Source organism: Centrocercus urophasianus, unplaced genomic scaffold, assembly GCF_019232065.1.
Source record: "Centrocercus urophasianus isolate 14NV4802_14NV808 unplaced genomic scaffold, USGS_Curo_1.0 seq_14, whole genome shotgun sequence".
Lineage (NCBI taxonomy): Eukaryota > Metazoa > Chordata > Aves > Galliformes > Phasianidae > Centrocercus > Centrocercus urophasianus.
The window spans coordinates 8294348-8322283 of record NW_024884586.1 but is presented as its reverse complement, the minus strand read 5'-3'; the positions used below and the strand labels follow the sequence as shown (position 1 = coordinate 8322283).

At 37.1% G+C, this 27936-nt stretch overlaps 1 protein-coding gene across 1 annotated transcript in view; it reads left to right on the top strand.

Moving 5' to 3' along the window:
• The first annotated feature begins 459 nt into the window (after positions 1-459).
• Positions 460-27936, top strand: part of MUC2 (mucin 2, oligomeric mucus/gel-forming) — a 75301-nt gene continuing 47824 nt past the window's right edge. The window contains exons 1-31 of the mRNA XM_042815066.1: positions 460-533; positions 2044-2308; positions 5030-5144; positions 5856-5946; positions 6356-6465; positions 6687-6903; positions 7357-7482; positions 7997-8114; positions 8434-8572; positions 9222-9332; positions 10376-10445; positions 11901-12035; positions 12566-12730; positions 13317-13411; positions 14026-14152; positions 14676-14931; positions 15772-15824; positions 16125-16234; positions 16662-16813; positions 17251-17389; positions 17931-18041; positions 18371-18550; positions 19494-19733; positions 20685-20841; positions 21924-22052; positions 23788-23935; positions 24882-24925; positions 25366-25563; positions 25919-25945; positions 26297-26791; positions 27621-27819. Coding sequence (XP_042671000.1) covers positions 464-533; positions 2044-2308; positions 5030-5144; positions 5856-5946; positions 6356-6465; positions 6687-6903; positions 7357-7482; positions 7997-8114; positions 8434-8572; positions 9222-9332; positions 10376-10445; positions 11901-12035; positions 12566-12730; positions 13317-13411; positions 14026-14152; positions 14676-14931; positions 15772-15824; positions 16125-16234; positions 16662-16813; positions 17251-17389; positions 17931-18041; positions 18371-18550; positions 19494-19733; positions 20685-20841; positions 21924-22052; positions 23788-23935; positions 24882-24925; positions 25366-25563; positions 25919-25945; positions 26297-26791; positions 27621-27819 — 4592 coding nt within the window. The 5' untranslated portion in view covers positions 460-463. The remainder of the gene's footprint in view (positions 534-2043; positions 2309-5029; positions 5145-5855; positions 5947-6355; positions 6466-6686; positions 6904-7356; positions 7483-7996; positions 8115-8433; positions 8573-9221; positions 9333-10375; positions 10446-11900; positions 12036-12565; positions 12731-13316; positions 13412-14025; positions 14153-14675; positions 14932-15771; positions 15825-16124; positions 16235-16661; positions 16814-17250; positions 17390-17930; positions 18042-18370; positions 18551-19493; positions 19734-20684; positions 20842-21923; positions 22053-23787; positions 23936-24881; positions 24926-25365; positions 25564-25918; positions 25946-26296; positions 26792-27620; positions 27820-27936) is intronic.

Sequence of the window (27936 nt, the reverse complement as noted above, 5' to 3'; positions counted from 1 at the left end):
ACTTACAGAAATTTTTCAGTATGATGGTGAAAGATGAAAGTCTTCTGCCTCTGAAGCCATGCTTTAGCGTATCTCATTCTAAACTTCATTCAAGGGATTTCCTTTTTCAGTCACTCCAGAATTCAGTTTGTCATAGGAGTTGATGAAGGTTAAGCTTGGCATAAGCGTTAGAAGGATTTAAAAACGTAGCATCCTGCAGGAGAAAGGAATAAAGCAATAAAACATTGCATGATCATTGAATCAATATTATACCATTTCCTCTATATTAAATTTTTTCATTTGTTCTGAAAAATACCTATCTGTTTACTTCTTATCTTCTGTAAATAGCACACCTACTTTTTTTACCCCTCCTCTTTCCTCCTCCCTTTGTATCTCCTCCCCTGTGATGGAATCAATTGCATCAGTGGATATTATATAAAGAAATGCTTTCAGTGGTATTCGCAGTTCACCCACCTTAGCCACCATGGGGCTAAGAGCTGCCGGCCTTCTTGTGCTCTGGCTGGCTCTTTCCAATACAAGTGAAATAAGAAAAGGTAAGCTCTAGAAACGGTATGGTGGTGGATCACCTCTTGGAAATGGGAGAGGGGGGAATTGAAATATCACTGCAGAGTAGGAGGAAATGCGTTTAAATATTACAATGGAGTTTTAAGATCTCTTGATTTTCTTTAACTTTCGAATACCAAGGCTGCATGGCTTAGCCAACATGGGTAGATACAATCACTCTTTGGAGTGATTGGCTTCTAAAGCACTAATCTTTAGTTTGAAGTACCTGAAAAATACTTTCATTGTTACTTCTTTCTGTATGTTGAGAGCTTCTTAGGTATTGCAACCACTGCACAGTAGGAAATTATAGAATTTGGTTGGTTAATTGTTACAGCAGTGAGGAAAGCAGGTGATTGTGCGTTGCTTCGTTATTTTGGAACAACATAAATGCTTTCTTCTGAAGTCAATGGATTAACATTAGACAAAGCTCATTTTGTCATTCAGGACATGAATAATCCTTTCCTGTAAGCTCTAATTTGTTCTGTATGTTATCAACTTAGTAGTGTTGAAATGGAACTCTCAAACTAGGAACTATTTTTATAGAAATAGGTTATGAATTTTGTGCACTGGTTGGGCTTGGGATATTGATCTTTGTTTGCTGTGTCTTGAATTTAATGATAGAAAGCATTGGGTTGCATTGATCCTAGTTGTGACCTCTGGGAGAATCTCTCTGTAGCCTTCATTTTGTAGAGAGAAGCATTGATAAGCTTTGGTAGTGCCAGAGAGGCTGGATGCATCTGTTATTGCTAACCATCTAAGTGCGATAACTTTGACATTCTCATGATAGTTCTGCTTTCTCAAATTAAACATTGCAAGAAAGCCCAGTGAAGATGAGTAGTAAGTGTGCTTGTTACCTTGGCAAGCTTCCCAAGTATGCTCTGCTTTTATTCTCGGCCCTAACATGCAGCATCTTGATATTTACCATGGCTGGGGAGGGAATGAATTTCAGAGCATCAGCTTAATCATCTGCTATTTTTTGTTCTCTACTACACAATTATTCTCTACCCTATCTCCTACAAAGGCATGTGGTAGTAGAAATCCTTTTGCCCTCCAGAAGAATTGTGGAACTTTTTTGGACTCACAGTGCTGTTTCCTTTCAAGTGCAGGTTGCATCAGAGGAGAAAAGAACTCTTGGGAATATTTAACATTGCTAAACTATTACTGCGATTCATAATAAATTCACATGTTGGCAAAGCAAGCCAATGCACGAACTTGATAGTGGCCAGACAGTAAATTTACCAATCTCATGCAGGCAATTTCCTTCTCAAGGGAGGACTACATGGTATACTCAAGTCCCACCAGTGTTTGTTGACATCTTGTTTTCCTTTAGATACTCACATTTTTTCTGTTAGTACGCAGATACTCAGTTAGACTTCAGATCTGTGGAGTCACCATGAGTGTAATTGCAAATGGCTTTTCCTGCATGCTGCAACCCTTAACTCTTCTTGACTGTAGCTCATTTATTTCACTTTCCTGACTTTCTTTTTCATAACTTAACAGGAAGGACAAGAAACCATGGCCACTATGTCTGCAGCACCTGGGGGAACAACCATTTCAAAACATTTGATGGAGATATCTATCAGTTTCCTGGCACGTGCGAGTATAACTTTGTTTCTGACTGCCAAGACTCTTACAGGGAGTTCTCTGTCCACATTCAGCGTGCTCTGAACAGCAATAACCACCCTGAGATCCAGTATATCCTGATAACAGTCACGGATTTCACGGTGTACCTCAAGCCCAATCTGGCTGTTGTGGATGGGCAGATGTAAGTACATTTAGTGTAAAGGTGCTGGGAAGATAAAAACTGGATTGATTCTTTACACATCTGTCTGCATGCCATATAGGATAGTGGCTAAAAGTATTTCTACTAATAAAAGAATTAAAAGAACGTTAGAAATCCAGCATAAAAACAGCTTTAGGAAAGGGCTTTACTGTTAATAGTCATTTCTACGTGGGCATAAGGGATGATTTAAATGCAAGACAGGAAAAACCTTTAGTGAATCTTCTCTTTCTAATTGTGCAGGAAAAAAAATGCAGCTCATAAGCCAGATCTTTCACTGTTGTGAAATGATGTAGCTTCATTAGTTTTTTGGTATCACCTTGTGTTTATGTTAGCAGATGGTCTGTCTAGCAAATCCTCAGAAGTAAAACTGTGTTTCTATGCAGTCTTCTCTTCCTGGAAGTAGACATGTATTTTTTTCTGATATTCATAAGAATTTCCATAAAGTCCAGTAACCATTCCTCTTGCAATTATGGCAGGTAGAGTGTAGATCAGAAAAGGGATTTGTGTGTGGCAATACGTATCGTGAAAAAACTTTTCCAGTAATGTGGTCACACAAGGAATTAGCCTGACATCATTATTCATGTCAACTTATGTCTTAACCTAACCTTTCAGACTGTATTTATATATGTAGACTGAAAGAAGTGAAGCAACTCATAGGTTAAGACATAATTCTGCAGGATGAAAGTGAAAGAAAATGGATGTTAGTATATCTTAGAGTAATTAAAAGGAAAAAAATCTACTTTCAGGGTAGGATCAGATTTTGTCTTGATGTTAGCTTTTGATCTGAAGTGTGAAATACACTGCAGTGAAAAACTGCTCAAAATTAGACAGTAACAATCAGTTTTCCAGGGGTCATACCAAAACAATAACAAAATGACATGAAATTATACAGAATGCATTCTTGTCCCAAATTAAAGAAGCCCCTCATCATGTACTTGGATCGTAAAAAGAGCTCCATGAAAAATGTTTAGAAATCCTTTCTTGAATCATCTCATCACCTCTTTTTATCTTATTGTTCATAAAACAATAGATCCTTTGTGAACAGAGGCTTGTAGAACAGGTTTTCGCTGCATGCAGGATTTAATTTTTGTAGAACTTAATTTCCAAAATACTCTTTAAACGGCGTATGATCCATTGCTATATGAAAAATAGTATTTCACACCACTGAAGTGAAATCTGTAAAGCAGATAAATACATGAGTTTGGCTTTTGGTACCTGATGGTCTGGAATGTCCAAGTGTTAGGATAAAGAGAGAGATCTCACTCTACAATATCTGAGGTGAAAAGTTGCCCAAGTTTTTTTTTATAATCCCTCTCTAAAAGCACAATCTATTAATGCCTCATTGTTAAGGATGGACAGTGCAGCCAACAGTAGAAATAATAGCCTGAGTTCCTGCCTAGTATTATATGCCTAAATCATTTGGCCATGTGAAAAATACCATGTGAAAAGATAAATAGTTGGAAATATCCCAGTTACAGGTAATAAGGAGTTAAATTCTCCCAGTCACAATAGTGGTTACATCCAGATGTGCACAGATATATGAATCCTGGTAGACAATAATTGTACTGGCAAATAGGTAGAAAATGTACTGGTTATTTTGTCTGGATTCCTTTGTACACTATTTTTGTTTGAACAGACAGCAGCCCTTTAGATTTTATAGGTTAAGGCTGCTTGCCACATTGCCTTTATTGCTGAATGAATTTCAGTGGTGTGACTTGTGACATAGAGACTGTAAAACAGATATAGAAGTATAGGAGAGATGTCTCATGAATTGATTCCTTATCAAACAAAAGCATCTATACTCAGCCTTCTGCAAAATATCTTGTCATGTTACTGCCTTCCTGTCACTGTTAGTAAGCTTGGTCCTGCCAACTGAAAATGACTGGGCTAACTACTGAAACAAACGAATGAATTCCTCTTAACCTGCTCCCTTCTGTTCCCATTTTTCTACCGCTTCTGTTAGCATGTGCTTTTTGAATTCTCTCTTGAAGAGAAAGATCTTGTTAAAGGAATATCCATTCTCTCTGGAGTGATTACCGGAGTCTTTAATATAGAAAACTTTGATTTAGGCTATTACGCCTTTGGTAAGGGTCTAGCCTGGTCCAGTATTAAATGGGGATGTTGGTGACCCTGCATGTGGCAGGAGGGTTGGAGATTCATGATCCTTGAGGTCCCTTCCAACCCTGGCCATTCTGTCATTCTGTAAAATGATTAATGAGCATTTGAATATCCTCTATTAATGCCAAAGTGATGATGGATTTTCCTTTAATTAAGTTAAAGACATCTGACTTCTTTTTTTTTTTTTTTGTCTGAAAGAATCTGTGCTCTCAAGGAGCCTTTTACCTCTGATGCTGTTTTATGATTTTAAGACAGTAGATTATCTTGTTGAACATCAGCGAAAGAGGATTGTGTGTTTCACTAAAACAATACATCCTGTACAAATAGGGTCAGAATAGAATAATTTAGTTGGAAGGGACCCGTAGACAGAGTTTAGTCTAACAGCCTCACTACTTCAGGGGTAACCAAAAGTTACAGTATGTTATTAAGGGTGTTGGCCTCATGCCTCTTGAACAGTGACAGGCATAGGACCTATAATTGAAATAGAGGCTGGTTCCTCCATTCCTTAGAGTATTTGGCATATAATAGACATTCATGTTGCTCTTTGTATTTCTCTACTACTGCAAAGTCTGATTTTCTTTCTAGTGTCAAGACACCTTACTACAGCTCTTCTTTGCTCATTGAGAACAATGGCGTTTATATGAAGGTTTATGCCAAAGTAGGTCTAATCCTCATATGGAATCAGGAAGATGCACTGATGGTATGTAAAATCAATTTATTTTTAATTAGCATTTCCTGGGTTTCACAGACCACTGTAGGCTGAATAGATGTAGAAGTTCATGGACTTTACCGAGCTAGACTGTTAGACTTACTCATCCAGCTGGTACTTACAGTATGTAATTTTTAAAAGGTAAAATTCCTGTCTCTGCAATGTGACAGAGTTAGTAATGTAGGGTGCAGATGATCTTACTACTCTAAAGAAAGGGAGAAGCAGATTTCTGCAAAATAGCTAATGCTTTTGCTGTAACACTCTCACAATCAGATCTTCATTTTCCTTCATGTGTCTTTTAGAAGACTGCCATTATCTGCTTGCCTAATTTTCAGCATGGCTTAAATTTTATCCCAGCAGTTAAGAAAAAGGAGGAAAAAAAGTACAGAAATTTACAGAATGTTTTCCTTTTCATCTTTATCAGCATGGTGTTTATAGCCTTTATTAAAATAAAGGACATTTTGACCCTTTTTTTTTTTTTTTTTTTTTTTTTTTTTTACTATTTTTGGATCCGATTGTTTGTTTCTTAACTGTTACAAACTAATTTGCAGTGAAGAAACAACAACTTCTGGGAGTGTTTTGGATTTGCAGTCTGTTCTATCATTTAGCAACTTCCCTTTCAATTAAACATACTCATTTTGGAAGGTCTTCATGCTCCACCTAATTCTTTTTTTGTTGCTTTTTTTTCTTTCCATTATCTAGGTGGAGCTGGACAGCAAGTTTGGTAACCAGACATGTGGTCTTTGCGGGGATTACAATGGAGTTCCTATCTACAATGAGTTTATTAGGGGAGGTGAGTCATATATGTCACATACGTGTATACTGTATGCTTTGTGACAAATATCACAAATACAGGCTCATAAGCATTGTGTATAGGAGCATCACAGGAGGGCACATTTTATCTCAGATACTGCTGTGTTTTTCCCAGAGTGAACATTATGAACCAGTGCTGCTTCCTTGATCTAAGATTCTTTCATTCCAGGTGCATCATCTTCCCTTTCTGCTGGCCTTCTTTTCTTGTTATGATGTTTAAATTGTTAAGTACACTTAAAATAGACATAATTGAGAAAAGAGATGCACATCTGACAGACAGAGATTGTATCATAGTAACTGTTTTCCTTCATCAGTAGAGTCTCAGGAATCAGATGGTCCTTGTCAACATTTTGTTCTTAGTAAGGCCTCCTGTTAATTTTTTCTCACAGTTGCAAGCTACAATTCAATTACGTATGGGAATTTACAGAAGATAAGCAAACCCAATGATGAATGTGAAGACCCTGATGAAACTCAGGCTCTCCCAAGCTGTACTGAGCATGTGAGTAAGCCTAACTTCAAGTGAACTTAGACATCCTTGCACTGTGAGATGTTAGTTTGTGAAGAGGTGTGAAGACTTTATCCATTCCAGGGCAAATGGTTTATTCTTCATTTCGTGTGTAAATCTCTTCAGGATATTACAGTTTCCATTACCAGAAAAGGAAGTGTGTAGGAGCTCAGGTGCCTACAAGTCTCCTAAATACTTGTACTCTTCCTTCCCAGCGTGATGAATGTGAGAAGCTGCTGACCTCCTCTGCATTTGCTGATTGTCACTCACGCCTTAATCTGGAAACGTACATCCAAGCCTGCATGCAGGACAAGTGTTCATGTGAAGGAAGTGAGGACTCCTTCTGCCTCTGCAGCACCATCTCTGAGTATTCTCGCCAGTGTTCACATGCAGGTGGCCGGCCGGGTGAATGGAGGACAGAGAACTTTTGCTGTAAGCAGCTATATACATCTTACAAAGAAACAAATATTTCACAGGGCTAGCACTGCAAAACATTTAAATAAATTCTTCCTTTACCAAGTGATAGGCATATGCCATAAATTACGTACCAGTAGTGCAATATACAATGTACTGTGTTCTTTCTGTTTTCTTCTGTTCCCTTTATATTAAGAAATCTTTTTCAGCTAGTAGAAATTATATTCCTATTAAAAAGCTTGAGATCTGATGCTGTAGGTAAGACAGTTCATGAACAAAAGGAAAAAATAATAAAAAAAAATCAAACAGAGAAAACAACTCAGAAACAGTAAAATATTAAGAATAGTTTGCAAAATTGAGCCTGGCTTGGGGCACCACTTATGTGAAGTAAGTGGGTCATGTAACCTGTGCTTTCTGATGAATGATGGACTTAACATTCAAATAATCTTATCTCTTCTTCATTTTTTTCAGACAAGACATGTCCTGGCAACATGGTCTATAGAGAAAGCAGCTCACCTTGCATGGATACTTGCTCACACTTGGAAATCAGCAGCCTTTGTGAGGAACATTACATGGATGGCTGTTTCTGCCCTGAAGGCAAGTGTATTTCTAGTTCTTGTATGTGTATATGTCTGTATTATTTTTACATGTCTTTAAATGAAAAAGAAAACAATAAAACAAGAACAAAACCTAGGAGCACTAGCAAAGGTGGTCATAATTAAAATATTAGATGAAGTCAAATTATATCTAAAAAGTTACTACTGCTACTAATTATTTTGAGTGAAATTCTAAGACTTATTGTCAATCTTAGAAAAAAAATGACGGTGGTAGCCTTCATAGTATGCCTTGAAAATTTTTGAAGTTGTTCGTATGTAGTTTTTCAGATGTGTGTAATTATGTAAATGGATCTACTTAGAATTTCAAAGCTGGCTTAAAGTATTCTCCATGTGTCTTATGTTACAAAAAAGTCAAAATGCTTTTCTTCTGTTTTGGTAACCTCAGCCTTTGTTTTCTGTGTCAGGCTGAGTGTGTCTCCAATCTTAGTGTTTCTCTTCTGTGGAAACTGCGGATTTCAGAAGCAGCTGTAATAGTTTGCTGTTTTGCTTTACAGGAACTGTGTATGATGATATCACTGAAAATGGCTGCGTACCTGTTAGCGAGTGCTACTGCAGACTGCATGGAAAGGGGTATTCACCTGGAGAAACCATTAGCAATGAGTGTGAAGAATGGTAAGGATCATCACCGTCGTTCACCTTTCTTCAGCTGTATGTGTGTCTGTCCTTTTCAATCTTCCACTTAGTTGTAAATGACTTCCTGAAAACATTCTGAACTTATGTTTATTTTATATGTCTATACAGGTTTTCTGAAAGATTTTCTTGTATTAATGCCATGTGATGAGAAAAATCTTTAGGGAGTGGTCAAATTTTTAATTTTTAAAATTTAAAACACCTGGGTATAGTTTGCTATTTGCTGGCTGTACAGATGCTTTTAGTGCTCTCAGTTCCTATAACATATACATATATTTCTGGATTATTTATTGTTTTATAGCACCTGTGATTCAGGCAGATGGACGTGCCAAGATTTACCCTGTCCAGGCACATGTTCAGTGGAAGGAGGTTCCCATATTACGACCTTTGATGGGAAGAAATACACCTTCCATGGAGACTGTTACTATGTGTTGGCCAAGGTACTGTGTACTGTAGAGCTTTTCTCTCACACATTAAATGCGTCTGTGCACTCATATGTAATAGGTGTGAATCGTTGCTTTATTCCAGTTTCATGGAATGAGGGAAGCAGAAATGTTAACAGCCTCAGTGGAAAATTCAGGATGGGCTGTTATTGCCCCATGGGAGGACATGGGCTCTTACTGCAATGGATGTCTTACTTAGTCACTTAGCAGTCTTTCATATATATCAAGAAGCACGCTGACTGCATGGAAGGGTAGGCAGCAAAAACTGCAGTTCTCAGGATTAGAATGTCTCAGTCAGATCCGTTATAGCTGTATCTGTGTCTGTGTGTCAAAGTAAGCTAGGGAGAAGAGTTTGACAGCTATTTCATTCATTTGTCCCTAAAATATCTGGTGCGTATTTTCCAAAGATTTTGTTGAGCTAGAAACTATACCATTCCTTTTCTTCTTCTTTTTTTTTTTTTTTTTTTTTTTGAGAGAGAGAGAGAGAGAGAGAGAGAGTTCATTTTGTGCTAAAACTGAGGTTTTAATAGCTAAGTTCTACAGCAATTGCTGTTGTAACCAGTGGCTTGAGTCTTAATTTTGGAAATCGTGTTGCATGAGAGATTTTTCATTGGACTAATGGACATTTATTTCCCTGTGATTGTAGAGTGCTGTGAATAATACTGATGCCCTCCTGGCAGAGCTGGCTCCTTGTGGCTCCACAGATGGACAGACCTGTTTGAAGACTGTTGTGCTGCTAGTAGATGACAAAAAAAATGTAAGTGGTGTTTGAGTTCTGCTGGGTGTTTTGAAAATTAGCAAACATCCCAGAGTTTTCCAAAATCATCTGAAGAGAGTGGATAACAGAGCTCAGAAAGGCTGATAAAAAACTAAAGCTTCTACCTCAGGAATTCAGAATAGGCCTCAGCTGAGCAAATGCTGAAATACAAATAAGCTAACGTTTTCCCCTTTCTCTGCTCTCTGCCGTGTCTCACCATCTTCCAGGCTGGTGAGAAAAAAAAAGTGCCATCCTTCCTCCCCTTGTGGTATTTTACTTTTCTTCAGATTGATTTCCTAGATCTGAGTCTTTTTCAGAAGACATCCAACCTTCTTCTATTTGTATTTAATTCATTAATAATGTAAATGATAGTGATGGGAAATCTTTAGTGCTGTTTTGCATTTTTGATTCATATTTATGTAAAGTCGTCTTATTTACTTAAGTATTATGTTTGGTTATGGGAATACCTGTATTATGTTTACACATAATTTTACATATGTAAACATGACTTTTCTCCCATGTTTTGGCTCTCCTATGCCCTTACCAGCAAAATTAAAAAATCACACCAAATCAGAAAACCGTTTTTTTGTCACTGTATGTACAAACTAGCATTTTATGAGGGAGCTTAACATACTGCTTTCTTACTGCAACAGAATCATACTAAACCATTACATTTACCATTGCCTTTGCTTTTGTAGGAAACCAGAACTATTTATATATCCTGAAGTCCCAATATTTTCTTCTATTTGTATAACCACAGTGTTTAAAAAATGACAACTCAGTTTATTGCTTGCTATATATTGTTATAGACAGATGTAATCAAACTCTAAATAGGAAGACTAAGCCTTACTTCTGTCATACATGCCCACTGCCGCATTCAGTTTTAAGACAGATTCTTCCTCTCATAGATTTTAAGTTCTAGCCACAGTCTAAACGTGCAAAATATTTTTTCTTCACTCTCTGCTCTTAAAAAGTTACTTTTCTATCAATTTTTGTTCTTCTCAATATCTGGAACCTCATCAGTCCTGTTTCCCTTCATACAGGTGGTGGTTTTCAGATCGGATGGCAGTGTGTCACTGAATGAGATGACAGTGAATGTGCCTCATGTGTCAGGTAAGGACCACAGCCTTGCATGTTGTCATGGAGCTGGTACTCCAGACGAGGTTGTACTTTTTCAGAGCCAAAAGTTGGAGACAGGCATATGGAATTTGTTCAGATGTTGAAAGAAGAATTAAGTGTATTTGGAGTGATTTTGAGGTAAATGTGGCTTGATAGCTTCCACTGACAATTCACAGAATCACAGAATCACCCGGGTTGGAAGGGACCTCAAGGATCATGTAGTTCCAACCCCCCTGCCTAGCAGGGCCACCAAACATACACATTCAGATCAGGTTGCCCAGGACCCCATCCAACCTGGCCTTGAACACGTCCAAGGACGGGGCATCCACAACCTCCCTGGGCGGCGATCACTGGAAAAAAATCCCTTCACTTGTTTTGATTCAGCTTGAATATATTTTGGCATGTAACTCGGGAAAGAGAACTTTTCATGGCTGAAACTTAAATTGAGTAAGTCAGTTTCCCTAAGAAGAGGGGTATTTAGAATTTTCTGAGTATGTGATGTGGGCATATTCTGGCTCTCAGTGTTATTACAACTCAAGCTCCCACTTCCTCTCCACACCTTTTTTGTCCATGGGCAGAGAGCCTGGCAGAAGATAAGTGCTACATTGACCAAAGCAGGGAAGATAGATGTACTATGTGGAACCCTGTTATCTTCCCTTCTAGCTTGGGATACCTGCATCTTTTTATATAATCAGTAGACTCAGGTACTTTCAGAATATGACTCATATGGCCTAATTCACAAGCCTAAATTCTGGTGGGATGTAATTATCAAACAGCAACTGTGAGGTCCTGCAGCAATTTCTGAAAGTAATGTAGAGCTTTTACATTCTATCACTCCTTTTTAGATATGCTCATGCTGCACATTGACAAGGTATTTATTCATGGAAGGGCAGTTGTGAGTGCTTGTCTAAAAGCAATTACAACATCTTAGCTACAAGTTCAGAGAAATTAAACTGTTCTAGGCAATAAAACAGACCATCTAATAAATAGGGCATATAATAATAGATTTGCTATAGGAAATTATCGATAGCTAGGAAACCCAATTCCTCTACTGATTTTAAATGTCAGTTCTAGAGATTGTTCTAGCTGGTTTATGGCTGGTTTATGCTATGCTGTTCATATAGAATATAAAAAAAATCCACAGCATCCTGTTGTTTCTTATTACCGTATAACCAACTGAGGCATATTTGCATTTGATATAACATCTGCTTGTTCCCTTTCTCAGAGATATTTAGGCTGAGTCATAGTCTGTCATTGCAAATTGTTCTGAGGCAGTGATATTAATTCATAGACCATCATCCTTTTTCCATATGAAAGCAATATAAAAAAGGCAGTGTGTGATCTAAATCAAATGATTTTTTTCTAATCTTTAGGATACGAAATTAATAAAAATTGTTTCTTTCAGCAATCTATGTGTGTTCACAACACAGTTCTTATTTTGTTTTTCAGCTAGCTTCTCAGTTTTCAAGCCATCTTCTTACTACCTCGTTGTACATACTTCTTTCGGGCTTCAACTGCAGATTCAGTTGTCTCCAGTCATGCAACTCTTTGTGACAGCAAATCAGACAGTCCAGGACCTTCAAGGCAAGTGTCCACTGAAATAGGAAGCAAAGCATGCATTTCCGCAGCTGTTGAGTCATATATTCTTCACATGGGTGGTAATTCATAGACTTATGTAATGGTTTGAGTTTGAACGAACCTTGAAGTTCATCTAGTTTCACCCTCTTGCAATGGCAGGAACATCTTCCCCTAGATCACATTGTCCCATTGAGCCCCAGCTAGCCTGGCCTTGACAATTTCCAGGGATGGGAAACTCAGAACTTTTCTGAGCGACCTACTGTGGTGCCTCGCCACTCTTATGGTGAAGAATTGCTTGCTAATATCAGACTATGAGGATGATCTCCTGAGGCAAAGATACTGTCATGAGGGCTATTCATCTTCACGATTTTAGGTTTCAAATAGATCTCCTAAACCTTCAGTACTTACAGTAAGCATCAGTGTTGAGGATGAAGAATCAGGTATATTAGCTTCTATCTCCAGCGTTTATAATCAGCTGTCTCTTTCCCTTGCAGAATGAGAGTGAGTAATAGGGAAAATGTTTACTTTTTCAATAGGTCTTTGTGGAAATTTTAATGGAATGGAAGGTGATGACTTTAAAACAACCAGTGGGTTGGTAGAAGCTACAGGATCTGCCTTTGCTAACACATGGAAAGCTCAGTCCACCTGTGCAGACCAAGAAGAAAAGCTGGAAGACCCCTGCAGTCTCAGCATTGAAAGTGGTGAGCATAATAAGACAAATGAGCTGCTGTATATTACTGCAACTGGAGTAGAAGAGTTGCATTGTGGCATTGACGTACTTTAGAGGACTGTCAAATTAATAATTCAATTATTTAAATATGTATGCATACCAGCACTGATTTCACATCAAATTGGAGTGAAAGTTTAAGTTGTGATTCAAAAGGAATCCAGAGCTAGAAGACAGGGAAGCAAGGTCATTCTAATTTTTTCTTTTTACCTAGAAAGGAAGGTTGTACATTGTAGTATTATTTCTTCTTCTGTCTAACTTGGCAGTGATGGTCCGCAAATGATAAGAGCTGTCACAAATCTATTTGCAGCAGTAAGATACAATTCTTGATTTTATGATTGTGTCTAACACTAGATATCTGAATCATAGAGTGGAAGTATGTGCACAGTGACTGCATGTAGTTCCTCCACTCCGCAGAGTTCACAGTCCTCTCATCTGCATTGTTACATTGCAATTATTTGATGTAACAATATATTGATGTAGCAATATAACTAGACGTAGCACAAGGGAGATGAGTGAATGTAATTAATATAATTATGTAATACTTTTTTTTTTTCCAGCAAATTATGCTGAGCATTGGTGTTCTTTGCTGAAAAACTCAGAGGGCCCATTTGCAAGTTGTCACTCAGTCATTGATCCTGCAGAATACTACAAGGTATTGTAATCTTGTGCTCTTCTTAGTGCTCCTTTGTTTCAGATGGGTGATGGAGACATTTATCATTGCTCAAATATTTGAGGCATTACTGAATAATGTGACCATAAAACCTGGCAAAGTTTTTGCAGCTGTCAGTCAAGCAGCATAGTGTACATAGAAAAAAGATTCAACAGATACAGGTATACACAGAAGTCTAAGTGATGCTTACACTTACAGATTCCTGTCTTTGCAATGTTTAGTACCCAATCTGAGCTCAAGGTTTTTGAAAATCTTCATAGATCTGGTTGACAGTTTGCCATTATAATTTTTAATTTTTATGGATCTCTGCCTTTCTAAGTTCTAACTGAGAAAGGGTGATATCAAAATCCTTTATGGAAAGTGTTGTTAGGAGGCAGGCTACTTTATAAAGCTTCATGAGGCGTGGCTTTTTAGTCTGAATGAAATGAAGCAACACTTTCAGTCTCTGGGCGTTATCCATTCCTTCCATAGTTCTCTGATCACAGGAATTAATAAAAACAACAATGGAGAAAGAGCACACGATATTTTATAGCAACCAAGTTGGAACAGCCAGTTATTTTTCTGTGATCTTTTTGACCCTTTCATTCTCTTTTCAGAGATGTAAATATGATACCTGCCTCTGCAAGGACAGTGAGGAGTGCTTGTGTGCTGCCCTGTCCTCTTATTCAAGAGCTTGTGCTTTCAAAGGGATCATACTGGGTGGCTGGAGACAAAGTGTCTGCTGTAAGTAATAAAACTGTGATCCCTATGAAATTAATTAGCCACCAGAAATGAACAGGATTTCAGCTTTTATTTGTTTGTGACACATATTTTTTAGAAAACTTAGAAAGCAGTATTTTTCACTTTCACCTTCTTTCCCTACTTTAAATAATGCTATTTTGATCTTTGATTAAGTGACTTCATCCACAGGAATGGATTGTAGCTTTTACAATGTGTTTGCATATCATTGTCTTTGCTTTTCAGCAATATTGGTGGGAATAGGAGCTTGTCTTAGTGTGCTCTGTTTCTGGTTGTCAATATGTGAAATAAATGAGTATGAAATTAGTAACTGTTGGTGGTGGTTAAAAACAAGTCTTCACCTGGTAAACTAAATCAGAGTAGTACTACTTATTAGTTATGGTAACTTGTACTTCAGTAAAATCAAAAGGAATGCTTTTATCATTACATGTTGCACAAAGTAGCCAAAATAGAAACATCAAGGTTTCCTTGCACTTCTTTTATATGAGTTTGCTTTTTTCCCCTCCAGCTGCTGAAGTGTCCTCTTGCCCAGGAAATCAAGTCTTCCTCTACAATCTTACAATGTGCCAGCAAACCTGTCGTTCCATTGCTGATGGTGAAAAGTACTGCTTGCAAGACTTTGCTCCTGTGGATGGCTGTGGCTGCCCAGATAATACATACTTGGATAATGAGGATACGTGTGTGCCCATCTCCAAATGCCCATGCTATTACAAGGGGTCGTATCTGGAACCTGGGGATTATGTTATAAAGGATGGAGAGCGTTGGTATGTTTTATTGCATCTTCCTGTTTGTTGGGATAAAAGCCCTTTTTGAATTGTTTTTTAAGTGTAAGCCATTTGGCTATTAATTATGCTCTAACACTTGTAACATGATTCACACCATCTTCATGTTGAGCAAAATATCTTCTGTTGCAATGTAGTTTATTAATAATTGACAAGTACAGCTTTGTTTTGAGTTGTTATTCCTGGCTTTCACAAGTAAATGTGAACTTGAAGTGGTACTGTCAATAGGTCTTTTTTGAGCAAAAGGAAAAAGGAAGATGAAAGGCTAGCTTTTGTGTTTTATTATTTGCCTTTCTGTCAGAGACCAATTACTTGTCTTCCACTGGAGGAAGGTCCCCTTAATTGGTATTTAGTGTATCATTTGAGAGCAGCTTTCACAAGCCTAGAATTTTCAATCTTGATGAACCCTCTGACAACTGTTTACTGAATGAATCATAAGTGCAAAATGTGAAATACTTCCTTCTGTCCTAAAGAGGGTAAGAAAAGATACAAGCCAACAGATATGCAGTGTATGAGTTGAACAGGCATGAAAATTTATTGCGTTATCCAAATTAAGGCTTTGGTTTCAATTATTGTCTGTTTACTGAGTCATTGCAAAGCATTGATTAATAAATAGCATTCATTCCTTAAAACACTACCTTTGTGAATTATGACTAAAATCTCTCCACACCTTTTCTACAAGTGAGAATTCATTGAGTGCACTTCAGTAGAGTTCACCTTGAAATATCATCAGTTATGCAGGATGTCTAATCCTAAGACTGAAATTGAAGACACTGAGCTTACATGGTTCTGAATTTCTGTCTTACTTCACTTCTTTCCTAGCGTTTGCCGAAATGCAAAGGTCCAATGTACTTCAGTGACAACGACAATGAAAAGTAAGTGACGTTCTCTAAAATAAAGAGAAAAAAAAGAAACAAAAACAACCCAAGCTCCTCAAACCCCAGATTGCACCTTCCTCTTCAATTCTCTATTTATTTGTTTTGCTTGTTCATTTTTTTCTCTTACTGTGAAACAGTTGTGCATTTTCACTTTGTTCTGTCTTCACAAGGATAGACATTTCTTCTTTTTTTCACAAGGATAGATATTACTTAGGATTTGTGTCTCAGTGACTACCACCCTTCACATTTGTTTTGGCTTCTCTTGATTCGCCTAAATCAACCTAATATACCTTTCAGATGTAACAGAATGTTCTTCAAACAAAACCTACTTTGATTGCAACACATCCCCAGACTGGACTTCACAAACACCTGTACAACTTCGCTGTGGTGCTTCTCAAACTGATCTTGTATGTATTCAGTTATTCTCCATACTACATTTTCTTTAGTCAACACAGCATTTCAGAAAAAGCAATTGCAACTAGCAATTCTCATTTTCCTTTCTTTGCATCTTTTTTTTTCCCCCAATGATTTCAATCTGTTATCAGTATCACTGCAATTCCACTCCTCTTTACCTTCCCGCATAAGCATAGTAAAATCAAAAAAGAAGTTCAGTAGAGATGTACCACTAACTAAAATATGATTCAAATTTACAAACAAAACATAAACAAAAAATAAAACAAAATACCTTAAGAGCCTAGAAAGAAAAAACTTATGAAACAATTTGTCATGGGACTATTTGGTTATAAATGCTTTTTGTACCAAAATGAAGTGAAGAATTGAAAGAAAAATTCAGTGCTTATTCCTAAAGTACCAATTTTTCTTTATATTACTTAGTATCAAAGTGAATGTGTCTCAGGCTGCGTGTGTCCTGAAGGTCTGTTTGATGATGGTAGAGGGGGCTGTGTTGTGGAAGAGGACTGCCCATGTATTCATAACAGCGACTGGTATAACCACGGGCAGAGCATATCAGTGGACTGCAACACCTGGTATGTTGGTTTTCTATATTCTTTTCTAGAACATATTCCACATAGTAAATTAATAGTCATGCAGTGGTTATGGTGGCTGCAGGTATGAAGTCTTTATTTTCAGGCATATTTTTTTCTGTTTGAGGAAATACAGATTGTAAGGAAAATATTAGGGTAACTAGCAACTTCTGCTTTCAGTAGGCATCTTTTATTAGGAAAGTGTATTCAGTTTTTAGACATAATCAATAACCAACCTAAAATATGTCAGAGCCAGAGCTAAAGGTTGTGTTATAAACTTAAAATAGCCTAAACTATTGCATTTGATATGTAAGACACTAAGTAAAACCAAAATGGATGTTGTGCACATTATCATGAGTCAGGTATCAGGTATGTTCTGCGGTTTTCTAAGCAGCATGCTGTTGGTGAGATCTGAAAGGTTAACTCTCACTCTCTTCTAGTACCTGCCAGAAAGGTATCTGGAGCTGCACTGAAAACGTGTGCTATGGGACTTGCATGATATATGGAAGTGGCCATTATATCACCTTTGATGGAAAATTCTATGACTTTGATGGAAGTTGTGAATATGTGGCTACTCAGGTAATGCTCATCAGAACGGAACTGGAATCTTAGAGTGCTTTCCAATTGCCTTCAAGATCTGATTTCCTTTCTGATTTTGTTATTTCTTACTGACTGTTATCACTGTTCCTGAGATGATCACAGGTTATGCCAAGATAAATTCTGTATGCTTAGCATGGTCAAGTTGTGACTGTTTTCTAATTTTACAGTATTCATAAATTGCATGTAAAAGGACTAGTTAATAGTGAGAGTTAACAGTTTATCATCATAATCTGAAATAAGCAAAAAGTCTGAGTTTACAAAACAAAAATCTGGAGATATGTTCCTTGTTTGATTTGTTGTACTGCTTGTTTCCCAGGTTTTGTTATATGTGAGACTTTGCATACTAAATACATGCTGAGATGTATGTGCATCTGTTTGTGCATCTGTAAAAACATGTACTGAGGTAGTAAAAATTTATACAATGTGGATATGCCTGTGTTTGTAACTATTATTATTAAATTGAAATAGAGTTGAAATATTCTACTCAATTTTTTGTGCTCATTTGTTCATTTATCCACAGGATTATTGTGGTGACAAAAATTCTGGTGGCTCATTCAGTATCATCACAGAGAACGTTCCTTGTGGAACAACAGGAGTCACCTGCTCAAAGGCCATTAAAATGTTTATAGGGGTGAGTAATGAGTATTCAGTGAGTGTATATTCAAGTAATTCAAGAAAATAGTGCTCCAAGTATATACAAAGATACAAAGCCAGCTATAATAAGTAAAGATGCAAGACCCTGTCAAAGTAATTTGTAAAGCTGTAGATTCTGAGTTACTGAAGTCTGTTCAAGTCGTCTCAAACAAAGGTGCTACACTGCTTTCTGTCATCCTGGGAAAAAGTCATCCAACAGACTCTGAGCCCTTAGTTTCAGTCTGAGCTGTACCCTTATGATTATTTAATTATTTATTTCATCATAGAAGTTAGTGTTATTCTTTTTCTCATCTTTTTACCATTTAGAAAACTGAACTGAAGTTGGAGAACAAGGATTATAAAGAAATTCAGCGAGATGTTGGTGATGATGTGTATTACCAGAACAAGACAGTAGGTCTCTACCTTGTTATTGAAGCTAGTAATGGTGTGATGCTTATCTGGGATAAGAAGACCACCGTTTTCATCAAACTGACTCCTGACTATAAAGTAAGTTAGAATCTCTCTGTCTTTTTCTGAAACAGAAGTATGAGTGAGATAATGAAACACAGATAATCTTCTTTTCTGACTGTGAGTTTAATCCTACATCTCTGATGTTCCTAAAACATCTTGGTGCAGTTCTACTAGAGTTTCTTACATGACAGAATATGAATAACATATGATTGCTTTAAAGCTAAGTGTCTAAGACCTGAGTTTGTGAATAATAAGAGCCAGGCACCCAGAGTAATTCATGGGGTTCTGAATTGGCTGTGTATGTGCTCAGAATCTGAGCCCCGAGTTAAAACCAGACTTCCATGCAATGTCTGGAGATGGGTCAGATTTCTGAAAATCAGCATGCTGAATTATGGAGTACTGTGTTCATTGTGCTGAATGAGGTGGTGTGGAGTTTCATAACAGGATCAGGCTATTCCTTCAGAAAGTTGGTGTGCCTTTATTAGCACTACCGAAAATTCACTACTATAGTTAGGTTGCTGAATTCTTTCTTTCAAGAAAAATCAGTGCTTTTTTTGTTTTTGTGGATAAAGAAGCGATGCCAGTTACATAATGAAATTCTCTCATGTTTACATTAATAGTATTTATGTTATAATTGAGAATAATGGAAAATAAAGGAAAATAAATTCATTCTTCTCAGCTGAAAGAAGCTTAGTCACTCTTCAGTCTTATAAGTGGAACGAAGGGACACAGAGACAGAAATACAGTGGGTACAATTGGTTTTAAGGAAGGGCAGTTGAGTAGTTTGCTGAGTACACAGTCAAATGAAAGTTTAATTTCTGTGTAAATGATTTACAAGTGAAGATGAAAACGTATCATTTACAGGGAGAATCTGTTGTACTTTTCAGTGTGAATGTTGTTTTCCAACCTTATGATAGAGTCTGTTTCTCACTTCCATAATATATTTAATAGCCATGGATATTGTCATTTCCTTTTACAGGGGAAAGTGTGTGGTCTGTGTGGCAACTTTGATGACAAGTCCAACAACGACTTTACAAGCAGGAGTGGTCTGCAAGAGACAAGTGCTTTGGAGTTTGGGAATTCCTGGAAACAGTCATCTGTGTGCCCTGATGTCACAGAAGAGATTAAACCCTGTGATCTGAAACCACATCGCAAGTCCTGGGCAGAGAAAGAATGCAGCCTTATCCTGAGTGAAATCTTCAAAATTTGTCATTCCAAGGTTTGTAGATGGCAGTAAGTGATGGGATAGCACAGTGCATTTCTGTCACTGCAGGAATATGAATGAAGAAGTAGTTAAGCAGACGTATCTTCAGCTAAGTCTTCAGTATAGCTAGAAGTGTCAGCACATTTCAGCTAGCCTTTGTCAAAGCAGTTTGAGTAGAGCTTTTTCAGCAGAGGTGCCAGACTCAAATCTCAGACCTCATATTTATCACCACTTTTTTGCTGTTACTGCTGTGCAGGTTAGCTTTGTAAATCTAGCTTGAATAGGTATCTGCTGCAGTTGTACCATTTCTTGTAGAGAAAATGTCACAGCTATAAATTCTGAGAGGTCCTGCAGTCATCAGACCCATCTTGTGGCAGAACCACATACTGTACTTGAAACGTGACTGCTGGAGAGACTGTTGTGCCTGTTAGTATTCAAACTTCAGAAGTGATTTACTTGGAAATTGCTGACTGTGCAGTTTAAACAAGCTTAACTATTAGCACTATGCTATAAATTGTCATAGCACATCTCTGTATCTTGTCTCTCCCCTGAAGTATACCAGTATAAACAACAATTTGTTTTTATTTCATGGTGGAAAAGTCACGAAGAAGTAAGATTTTCACTGACTTAATATGTGTTTCTGTATTGATTTCTTCAGGACCTAAAATCCAATCCAAATTTCTCCTTTTCTGATCCCAAGCAAAAATGTTGCAATGTTTTCCTAATATGTGACTGGATGAACTCCAAAAACTGGCAAGCACAAAATTATTTGCTTTGTATTTGCTATGAAATGCAAAGATGTTATATTACTTCATACTAAATACATGAAATAATTTCTAGCCTATACTGTTCAGTAGTTCTTAGAAACGTTCTCATTCCTGTCCAGCTCAGTTCCCATTGTCTCAAGAGATATCTCAGGCTTATTAGTTTGGAGATGAACTGTGGCATCATTTCTTTTTCCAATAGGTGAACCCATCTCCTTTCTATGATGCTTGTGTTCATGATGCTTGCTCTTGTGACAGCGGTGGAGATTGTGATTGCTTCTGTTCTGCTGTTGCTGCATATGCACAAGAATGTACCAAGGCTCAGGCCTGTGTTTTCTGGAGAAGTCCGGATATATGCCGTGAGTAACAGCTAAACACAACTGTATCTTTCTGTCTGCTGTCAGGGACCCTATTAAATAAATTATGAATACTGCAGGACTGTGCTTGCCCTTGTGACTTATTTTCATGGCATTTCAGGGAACAGACAGAATTAGTAAATTTTTTATAGCAGTTATGTTTTATTTTTGAGGGGTGATGGTGGCTTTAGGAGTTTTAAGGCTAGATGTTAAGTGGTCCTTTTGTTTTGTTTGATAATTGGCAAACTGCAGCTCCTGTTGTCTTTCTTCTGTTTGCACAAATGATTCAGAATTGGCTTTTTTTTTTAAGTATATGGAAGTACTCTTGCGTAGGTGAACCTAATCAGTATTGACTGTATTAAGAAATGTCCATTAATAGTGTTCATACCAGAAATCATAAAATAATGTAAGTCAATATTTAAATTGTATTTTTCTTCCCCTCCAAAAAAGTGTTCAAAACCAAATTCTGAGATTCTTAATGCCAGAAATGGCAATGTAATTGTAAAAATTTATTCTGGTTCAAAATTAAGGCTAAGTTTAAGTTTTCAAGTGTAAGAAGTTGGTGATACAGAAAATTTCCTTCCTCTATCCATAGTCAACTACAACATGTTCAACATTATGGACAACATATTTTAATGTTGTATCCATAATATCTCATATGCTTGTTCCTGACCTGCTGGAGGTTACTCAGCCCATGTCATACAGCAAGATAGAGCTACTTTGAATATATATACTGCAAGAGATTTTATAAATTTGATAGTAGATAGGGGAAAAAAGCTCACAGAAATTTACCCTTCATTAGAAATATAAATAAACACTAATTCTTGGTTGTTTTGTGTGGTTTTAATCAAACATTTGTTTTCCTTCTGCATCTTAGGTGTAATATCAAAATCCCAGATTTTAATCTCAAATTTTGATATAGTCTATGTTTACATGTAATAGAAGGAAGTGTATCTACAAGTCCTGTATCAAGATCATTTTGCAAGCTTAACTTGTGGATTAATTTAGCTTTTATGTTCAAACATCTGGGCTGAGCTTCATTGTAACAACTGTATTTTTAATCAGCTTTCCTTTTTTCTCATCAGCAATATTTTGTGACTACTATAATCCTCGTAATGAGTGCGAATGGCACTACGAGCCTTGTGGCAGCAATGTCATGACCTGCAGAATGATTTATAATGTCAGCACCAACTTCTCAGTTCCGTACCTGGAAGGTAATAAATTCCTTGCTGTTTCAGTCGTCTATTTCATAAAACTTTGTCAAAATGTCTTCAACAACTGTGGATTAGTCATTTAACTTGACAAGATATTCCTAATTCTGTTCTCTTGAATTTGTGTGTCCAGTCATAAATACATTTTCATACAATTTAATCTATTACTTATTAACCCCAGTGGGTGGTAGCTACATTGCTAACAACCCTAAAATTAAGTCTCTGCTTGGATAATATCCTGAAACATAGGATTATTACACCACTACACCATTTTTAACCATATCTAAGAGCTTTTCAAGGAATGGAAAGCCTTTTACGTGATAAAGAAATAAATTACTGGTGGTTGTTTTTTTTTTAAATCTTAACATTATTTGTATGCTTGATAACTGGAAAATAATTTTGTGTTATGGGAACTACAGTAGTCCAAGAATATGACTGAGATTACAAGTATCTTCTATTTTACTAAATGATAAAGTTGAATAAATCAGGTGTATTTTTGTCCTTCCCAGAAGTTTGGTTTTGCGATTTTAATCCTTGAACTGATGGTAAGTTTAATAAAAAGCAGGAACAAAAGTGTATTTGCATGAGAAATGCAATGAGGACTGACAGATAATTTACAATTTGCAGATGGAATTCGTTTCACTGGTTGAGGGGATGGAAAAATGCAGATAATTTTTATGTTTGTGGTAAAGATACATAGTCTACTGATGACACGTAAATAAGTTCTAAGTATTCCAACAAATATTGTGAAAACTTAATTATTGAATGTTTATTATTGAATGCATATCCATATTTTTCATGAAGGGATTCCTGATATGGTGATCACATTTTAATATCTGTAGAAAAATCAGTATGTTTGTGTTCTGATTTAACCTGGCAGGCAGCTCAGCACTACGTAGTTGTTCATTCACCACACTCTGGAAGAGAGAATTGGGGAAAAAAAGTGAAACTTGTTGATTGAGATTAAAACCTTTTACTAAGACAGAAAACAGGAAGAGAAATAATAGTGATGATAACGTGTGTGTGTGTGTGTATTTACAAAATGAGTGATGCACAGTGCAGTTTTTCACCACCCACTGATCCATACCCAGCCAGTCCCTGAGCCAGTGGCAGCCCTGCCCTGGCCAAATCCCCTCATTTGTATGATGTATTCAGATGAGCTCGTATGGTATGGAATATCCCTTTGGTCAGTCCAGGTCATCTGTCCTGGAGCTCTTCCCTCCCAGCTTCGTGTGCATCTCTGCCACTTCACTGGCAGGACAGTAGATGAAGCTTCAACAGCCTTGGCTCTGCTCAGTACTGCTGAGCAACAACTAAAACATCAGTTTATTATCAACATTGTTATTCTCCTGACGGCAAAACTAGCATTATATCATACACTGTGAAGTAAGACTACTCTGTCCCAGCTGAAACCAGGACAGTTGTTTTTTGTGTGTGTGTTGAAATTACTAGTTTCCCATAGGTCATAAAGGTTGCTGCAGTATTTTGAACTAAGAAAAAATATTTCTTGGTTTTCATGAGTAAATTCTTATTTAGTTCTCTCAGTATTATCAATGAGGATTGCTTAAGCCTTTTGAAGAGGCTGAGTGTCCAAGGATTGGTTTTGATTCAGAATTTTTGATCTCTTTAACTGTTCCTGGCTCAGTGAGAATCGTTTACTTTCAGAGGATACCCTGCTATTTAGTTAACTCATCATACTTTTCTTCACTCTGTATTCTGTGCTACTTGCCATCAACAGGTTGCTATCCCAGATGCCCTCATGAAAAGCCCATTTATAATGAAGAGACAAAAGAATGTGTGGCTGCAGATGAATGCTGGTGTTACCACAACGGTAATCCTGTTATCATTGGTGGAGAAATACCAACAGAAGAGAACTGTACAAAATGGTATGTAAAAATGCAAAAACATTTGAAATAATTCAGGAAATAATTTGTGAATGCTGAGCCCCTCATTTACTTTATTGAGCCTCAAGCAAGTTTTTTAGTAAGTAGAGATGCAACTTATATATTCTATACAATCTATACAAATATATTTTATAGAATATAATATATTCTATATTCTATATTATACAATATGTATATGTATACAAATCAGAGGAGCAATAACATATATTCTAGATGAGACAATCTATGGAAGTTCTACTTCCACTACATACAAGTTCAAAATTTTTCATCTATAGCTTTACAGATCCATAATAATCCATATTTCAAGATGATCAAGATGATTTCAAGATGTCTTTCTGATAGGTTTGTTAGTAGAATCATTAAATATACTCATGAAAGTGTCATAAATGATGCAATGGCAGAAAGCCTAACTGTGTTTCTGGAACAGTCTTTTGATTCTTGTGACTTTTTGGAAAGAGGGGGGCTTCTCTGCCCTGTATTCTCATTTAAGACAAAGATTTTGAAGTCACAGTGGTCTGAAATAATCTGTATTATCCTTGAAGGAGGTAATTGACTCCTAATTGTTCATTTCCAGAACCTTACTAACGGTGGAATTGACATCTATGAATCCACATCGTGCTCAGAGACAAAAATAAATACATAAATAAAACACAACTACTCGTAAGAGCAGCTGTTATTACTGTGATATTGCATCTTGCAATACAAAACAGCTCATGATAGTTTAAGATGTTGCACTTAAGGAATACAAATGGTGACTTAGTTTGAATGAGGTAATGATAGGCAATATTAGAAGCCGTTACAATCAGAAACATATCCAGTAGTATAAATGAAGATCAAGTGACAAAATTTTACATTTCTGTGATCTTGGCTCTGCTAGCCATTAAACATTAATATATAACATTTTAACTTTTGAAATTTTTGCTTTTAGTATCTGTCGCCCCTCAGGATCCATTGAATGTTCACCAATTCCAGGTAAATAATGTTTTTAGTTTTTTTTAATTAAGAAAGTGGAGGGGGGCAGATTGTGGAGAAACCATGGAACCACTGTATCTATCTCTACAAAGGCTTTCTGGAAAAGAAATTTTGTCAGCAATTTTGTTGAACCCTGATGCTAGTACTTCTTGTTCAGTCTTTCAATCACACACTATATTTCTTCTTCCTATGTCTCACATCCAAACTTGAGGATTTCACTACAAGAGTTTACAAGACAAATTAATGTGACACTAGATGTAAGCTCCAAGTATAGCACTCAAAGGAGCATGCATGGTACATTTAAATATTTGTATCCTTGGCAAAACCTCCAGTTGGTTTTTTTTTTTTTTCCTTTGTCTTCTACTTCTGTTTTGCTTTTTTTGTCTTCTCCAAATAGTCATGGTAGAGAGAGAACATGCATGCTGAACTCTTTCTTGCAGGATGTCCTTGTGTTATCAATGGAACAAGTTATGATGTGGGAGAAACTGTTGCAACAATAAAGGATGGCGACATATGCACAATATATGTTTGTGCAGAAAATGGATCTGTAATTCCTGGAGTTTCTTATCCTTGTCCATTCACTACCTCACCTTCAACCATTACAACCTCTCCTGGTACAAGTACTATTACCACCATAGGTAAGTTTTCAAGAGAGATGCAGATTTTAAAATAACTTTACTTAAGGAAAATACTTTAAAGATTGAATGTACAAGTGTGCAGAGTTATTATAGTTGACAAAGATTGAGTGATATTTGCAAATAATTTTGTTGCGTTTCTCTGAGGAAGATTTTAATGCCCTGAGTTTATTTACCCCGCATGGAAGAAATTGTGACTATAAATGCATAGGATTCTATCTCTTGAGTATTCTGTGGGGATAATAGAAATTGTCTCAGCAGTCACAGAAAAATTCTAATTAGGATGTTTAAAACTACCATTATATGTTTTTCTGAAACTTGCAGATGATGCAGTAATTTTTTTTCTTTTCTATTTCAGTTACCACAAGTCCTCCAGTAACTACAAGTAAGTTTTAAATATAAAAACTAGTTGACCATAAGATGTCAAATGATGAGTAAATTAAAGGTGGCCACTACTGAAAAACATTTTCTAAATAAACCAAAAAAATACTTTGAAAACCTGAAATTGCAAAAAATTGAGATGTATAAAGAGGCTTCAGATTGGTGATTCTGTTTTGATACAAAGCTTCTTGTTGAAGAAACTGATCGTATTTAACCGATTTTAGAATTCTTTTCTCTTGCAAAAATGGCAAATTGAAATGCATTATTTCGGTCACTAATGGATCTGAATACAAAATTAACCTTTTCAGAATGTCTTCTGTGAGCTCTGCCACTGAATCTACGTCTTTTTTTGCAGCTCCATGCCTTGGATTAATCTGTGATTGGTCTGAGTGGTTTGATGTTAGTAACCCTGAAGAAGATGGTGGTGACTATGAAACCTATGAAGAAATAAGAAAAGAACATGGAAACAAAATATGTACAGCTCCTGAAAATATTGAATGCAGGGCTAAAGACAGTCCTGATAAAACCTTAGAGGAACTTGGGCAAAAAGTGGAATGTAATGTTACGTATGGACTCATCTGTAAAAATGAGGAGCAAGATGCAAGTATATGGCATCTTTGCTATAATTATGAAATCAGGGTGAACTGTTGTGAATGGCATGAAATTCCTTGTGGGACTGCAAGTACACCGAGTTCAACACCAACTGCATCTTCAGTCACCACTGGAACAACTGTGCCCACTACTACAACCCGGCAGTCAACGACAATTACCACCACACCAACACCCACTGCAACTACCACAAGCCAACCCACATCTTCAGTAACCACACCAGTAACTTCAGCCTCCACAGGTATTTAGCAGACCGATTTTCTCTTTCCTTACCTTGCCGTAAGATAAATAACAGACTGTCAGCTACTTAAAGCAGATATTTAGCAAGCACTTTGCTGATTTTGAGCTCTGTCCTTTTCCTGGAGAGAACATTCTCAGAAAGACTAAGTGTGAAATTGGAGTAGGCCTTGATTTGGTATATCATCATTTTAGGTATTGTCTGGCAGAACTGTGCAGAATTTCTTCATTCCACTTTCTCTCTGTCAGTTCTGATACTTGCCTGTGGATGTAGATCTAGGAAGAAAGGATTCCCTTACAGCCTTTGTGGAATGGTTTCACCCTTCTAAAAGCCACTTGCTGTGAACCTCTCCCTCAGGCTTCCATTGCAGTATGGAGAGGTGACATAAACTTTAGATAAAAACGTATCCCTGTACGTATTTCATTCCTTGACCACAGCTTCCTCTCCCAGTTCTTACTCTCTGAGACAGCAAGGTGTTATGAGTGATAGGGCTGAGATGGGAAGAACCATAAGGCTTTTCTTCTCCATCTTATCCACTGGTGGGGGATTTTTCATTTAGTGAGAATCCCTGCAAGGCAATGTAACAAACCCCTTCAGTAGAAAAGAGTGTGTCTTAACCATATCTGTTCAGATTTGGCCCTAGTCTGCTTTCTGGAACTGGGAAGGAAAGGCAAATAATACAGGCCTTTGCTGCAGAAAAACTGGGCTGAGCCAGCTGTGAATTTGTGGCAGTTAACTCCTGTTGTGTCCCACTCATACATATGTTTGCATCTTTAACCTGTTGTTTCTGTCCCTGTTGTTCATAATTATTCTTCTTGTTGATGTTTCCCAGTATCAACCGCTGCTCCCACGCCAACTCCATCAGAGTCTCTAACCAGTACTGCCACCACGACACCCTTCAGCAGCAGCACCCAGGGAACTACTCCGACTGTTCCTGGCGTATCCTCATCCACTCCGACAGTTACAAGCACAGTCCCACCAACAATAGTAACTCAAACCCACTCTCCTCCGCCTTCACTACCAGGTAATTAATTGCTCTGCACTGTCATGTCTTGCCTTGGTATGGGAGAAATTGTCTATTGGCACCTTAATGTATGTCTTCACTGCAGTACTCTGAAGAAAACAGTTTATGCCGATGAAAAAAAAAA